General features: G+C 49.1%; 1 protein-coding gene across 1 annotated transcript; it reads right to left on the reverse strand.

Moving 5' to 3' along the window:
- Positions 1-2,222: 2,222 nt before the first annotated feature.
- On the reverse strand, positions 2,223-3,033 carry LOC150061147 (translationally-controlled tumor protein-like). Its single transcript, XM_090337537.1, has one exon. It carries the CDS (start codon positions 2,970-2,972, stop codon positions 2,454-2,456), a length of 519 nt encoding a protein of 172 aa, XP_090193663.1. The 5' UTR covers positions 2,973-3,033; the 3' UTR covers positions 2,223-2,453.
- Between the last annotated feature and the right edge of the window lie 1,888 nt (positions 3,034-4,921).

The raw sequence follows: 4,921 nt of genomic DNA on the forward strand, positions 1-4,921 counted from the left end.
GGCATTTATCACCATTTTAAAAACAAGGCATCTTCTGGAAAGACTGAGAGCCGTCCTCAGGGTTGAGAGAATGTGCCCAGGTGCACGGGGCAGAGCCAGGAGAGGTTTTGAGGAGGAAGGTGGAGAGCAGTGCTATTCCGAGTGAGTTTGTGTGAAGGTCTGCAGCAGCCGAGTGGAGTGGTGCGCCTGGTGGAGAGAAGATAACTGAAACACACGCAGAGCGCCTCCTCCTGGGGGTGAGGTTGGCGGCTTTGGAAAGGCTACCGACTTCCAAACCACACCCTCCCTTTCTATGTAAAAGCAAAGCTGCCATTCTGGTCAAAGAGAAGAAGGACACATCCTCTACACAGGAAGCACCATTTCAGAGGAACGTGGACTGGTAGTGAGAGGCCAGTCTTTCCTCCCGGCAGAGACCTGCAGGGCCAGCCTGCCTCTTCCACACGGGAACGGGATCTGACGACTCTACGCACATCTCTGCTTCCAGCACCAGCAGGACGGCAGAAGGTGCAAAGCTCCATTTACAGAGCGCGCAAAGCGTCAGCACCCAGAACGCGCCCCATCCCCAGCACACCCCTGCTTTCTCGTGGTGCTGACTCTGTGTGGAGGCTCGGGTTGGCCTACAGATGAGATGGGTAGCTAACAGCAGGTGAGGCCATGGGAGTCTTCACGAGTTTCCACCAGTGCAGAAGATGGAACCTCAGAAGCTACGGAGCAGCCCTCAAAAGCCGGAAGACAGCAGAGCCAGCACTTCCAGCACAGCCGAGGTGAGGGGTATGGAGGAAGGTCACCTCGCCGAGTCTGTGAGCAGGATCTATGGAGCGAGGTCACCTGACCTTGTCTGTGAGCAGGTTCTAGGTATAGGGCAAGATCACCTGACCGCATCTGTGTGCAGGTTCTAGGTATGGCGGAAGGTCACCTGACTGTCTGTGAGCAGGATCTAGGTATGGAGCAAGGTCACCTGACCTTGTCTGTGAGCAGGTTCTAGGTATGGCGGAAGGTCACCTGACCGAGTCTGTGTGCAGGTTCTAGGTATGGAGCGAGATCACCTGACCCTGTCTGTGTGCAGGTTCTGGGTATGGAGGAAGGTCACCTGACCCTGTCTGTGTGCAGGTTCTGGGTATGGAGGAAGGTCACCTGACCATGTCTGTTCGCAGGTTCTAGGTATGGAGCAAGGTCACCTGACCAACGGTGTCTGTGTGGGGTGCTGGGAGAGGGAAGGTCACTCCCATATCATGTAGAAATGCAGATGCATAGCAATCACTATTTACTCAGAATTTCTGGAAAACTCCTGTTTTCCTTGTTCTTCCTATTAATTTGCAAAAGAGAAAAATTTATTTTCCTGGAGGCTCTGAAGCCAGGGAAGAGAAGAGTCCAGACTCATGGCCAGGAAAGGAGGGTAGGAGGAACTCTCAGAAGAGATGGGGTCTGTCTGGTCTGGGTGCAGGTCCACAGTGATCTTAAATGCTATATACTAAAATAATGAAAAGCTAGTTCTGTTATAAATGTATGTGTCTGGCTTAGCAATGCAACAAGTTTATTGCTGTGACACATTTGCTATTAATTTAAATTGCATAAATGTATTTCCCATGCATTAGTAATAAAGCTAGACTAAATTACAGTCCTTAATTTCTTGCTGATATTTTTATTGCTTGATGATATATGGAAAATTGCAGATGATCAAGAGTTTTAATTCATTTTTTTTCTCTTGTCAGCCTCTGGAGAGAAAAAGAAGTATCAGTAAAATCAATTTCTGCTGGCACATTAGAATGATAACATTTAAGAAAGTCTGCCACCAGCTCATTTACAAGTTTACAGCAAAAACAAATCCTTTATATAGGAAAACAGTTTCCAGAATTGGCTTTTTAGAAACATTGAAAACCTCCTGAGGAAAGGGATCCCCAGTTCATAGCTTGAGTGCAGATGACTAGGGGCTGGGGCCTGATTCCTAACTTACTGATTCTGGTCATTTCTACTTTTAAGCAAGTATATATCAAATGATAATTTAACAGGAAGCAAAATCAGAGAGCCAACTACCAAGTGTAATAGAAATGTAATACTAAATACGTAACTAAAAGAAGTACTGGAACCTCAAGCAAAATAGCACCTGTTTGTGGTGAATGCTAATACATTGGTATATAATTAACTAAAGCAAGACAGGCACTAAAGCAACTATAGATAATTCAAATTTGATTCATTTTTTCCATTAAAAAATACCTAAATCATTTTTCTTTTTTTTTTTGAGTTCAAATGCACTTTATTTTTAGACAACCTACATGACATGTTTTTTCTTTTCTTAAAAACAATGTCTCCACTCCAAATAAACCATGGTCAAAAGAAATGAAGCGTTCCAGATGACATCAGTCCCATTTGTCTTAAGTCCTGGTGTTGTGTGGATGACAAGCAGCAGCCAGTTATGGTAACAAGTGATAGATCCAAAGTAATTGCCCAATTCGTTAACATTTTTCCATTTCTAAACCATCCTTAAAGAAAATCATAAATGGGGTCACACCATCCTCACGGTAGTCCAGGAGAGCAACCATGCCATCTGGATTCATGTTTTCACCAATAAAAAACTGGTAATTATTGAAATTAGCAAGGATGTGCTTGATTTGCTCTGCAACCCCTGTCATAAAAGGCTTTACTCTTTCAGGTTTCTGTTCTTCAAGTTTGCCTTTAAGTGATTTCATGTAATCTTTGATGTACTTTTTGTAGGCTTCCTTTGTGAAGCTGGTCTCCTGCAAGTGATGGTTCATGACGATGTTCACACCTGTGACGACTGTGCTTTCGGTACCTTCGCCCTCGGGGCCTTCGGCGGAGGCATTTCCACCAATGAGTGAGTCATCAATGTTACCCTCTGTCCTGCTGACCATCTTGCCCTCCACCTCCAGGCACAGCCCGCCCGCGATCTCCCGGATCTTGTAGATGTCGGAGAACAGCTCATCGTGGCTGATGAGGTCCCGGTAGATGATCATGATGGCGGCTGGAGGGAGACAGCGCCGGCGCTGGCTTCAGCGGGAGCTCGGAGCGAGCGTGGAGCAGCGCAGCCGGAGCAGCACTGGGGGGGAGGGGGGAGCGGGCGGAAGAGGCTAAATCATTTTTCACGTAGATGGTTCTTCCAAGTCATTTCTTTTTAAGCAGAAGTTACCAAAATTAAAAGTAGATTGGTTTTTTTTATCAGCTCTAAGCATATTCCCGTTTATTGTTTTCCAATTCTTCTGGGAGGTCTGAAAATCCAGCAAGTGCTAAAGGACATGAGGTGGAAGCCACAGTCACAGGCCGTGCTGGTGGTGAGCACGAGGCCCAGCGGGACTGGAACCCTGGTGGAGGTCATCGGAGGCAGTGATCAGAGGACCCGGTGGCCAGGGCGGCATCCAGGGCCTGACCCCAGCGGGCAGACGGAGCTGGCTCATCAGCAGACAGGGAAGCAATGGCTGAGACTTACAATGCCATCTGTGTCACATGGGTTGTCCTGAGCCAGGCCTGGCCCTTCTATCACCTCCTCCTTGGCAGGCCAGGTCCCCCAAGAGGTTGTCCAGTCTCTGGGAAGGCAGCTGGGTCTGCATCTGCATACTCTGCCCCTGTGGCCACCACCTGGCAGAGGACTTTTCTTGCTTGCTGGGATGTCTGGGACTTTCTGATTTCCCCTCCACCTGGTCTGGCTTGTGTGTCCACTGCCCATGCAGCTGCCTGGTTAGGGGTCACTCCAGGAAAACTTGAGCCCTTTGAGTGACCCTTATGCCTGCAGGCGCAAGGCTGCCATAGGTCTCTGGACTCAGGATGCTTTCCCAGGTGCGGTACTGCTCTGAACATGACTGGAGACTGAAGAACAGGACCCAGCCCCCAGGAAGTGCCCCTTGGGAAAGCCCTGGCCTGGAGGAAGAGACGCAGATTCCCAGTTCCGCCTCGTGGCCAGTGTCCTTCCACCCCTACGTTCGAATGCTCTGTGGGGGGAGGGCAGCTGGAACTCCTTTGGTTCTCCATCTCTTCTGGGTCAAAGCCGCTCCCACAGGAGGCATGAACGGTGCAGCCAACAGAGGCCAGAAGACAGGGTCAATGTCAAGTGCGCCAAACCAGCATGCAAGAAGGTTACATAAGCTGGAATTGTTTCTAAGTGTTTGATTATCCATTAAGAGCACGGGAAAAATGCAACGTATTCATCGACAAATTATACACATACAAATTTAAAGGTATTTCCACACATGTTTGGTTTTTCCTTCGCATTTTCATGTTCTACACCAAGTGACCCCCAAATTCTTTGCAGGACAGCCAGCTGCACTTTTGTGGGGCTGTCCTTGCTGCACCCTCGGCCAGCAACACCTAGAGTTCCTCTGCACACCAAGCACTGCTAACAAGAGCTGCTTGGCCTGTAGGAGCTTGTATGCCAACATGACGCCCTGACCTGGAGGCCTCGGGAGCTGCTGTCTACAATCCCCAGGCCCGCAGGTGGCACAGGGCCTGTCCCCCATGGCTACCCTGTGGGGTATGGACAGCTTTCGGTCTGTTACCAGAGGGCCATGGCCTGTGGCACGCCAGCCTGTGATGGCCTTGCCTGTTGGGGTGCAGTTTCGAAACTAGAGCACAGTCCTTGCAGTGAGAAAGGAGGTAAGCAGACAAAGGAGCCATAGCACAGAAAGACGCTTCTATGGCGGAAAGGAAGAGGCTTTTATCAAAAGTGACAGTAGACTCCTGAATAGATGCGTAGTAAGCAGTACAGAAGAAAGTCTGACTGCCAGGCATTTATTTACTAAATCATGAGAGAAAGTAAGTGCTGGGAGGAGCATTCCCCTTTCCAACGCTGGAAGAGTCACTGTAGAGACAAGGCAGAGGGTTCACACCCAGCACAGCACACCCGTGGGGTTCCATCACCAGGAGTGCTTAGGGGAAGATGGATAGGGGCTGGCTTAAATTTGCCTTAGTCTCC

Source organism: Megascapheus bottae, chromosome 7 (assembly GCF_031878675.1).
Source record: "Megascapheus bottae isolate mThoBot1 chromosome 7, mThoBot2.hap1, whole genome shotgun sequence".
Classification (NCBI taxonomy): domain Eukaryota; kingdom Metazoa; phylum Chordata; class Mammalia; order Rodentia; family Geomyidae; genus Megascapheus; species Megascapheus bottae.

Bases quoted from the DNA above. Each gene is read 5' to 3' on its own strand.
- LOC150061147 (XM_090337537.1), bottom strand. From the start codon at position 2,972: ATGATCATCTACCGGGACCTCATCAGCCACGATGAGCTGTTCTCCGAC.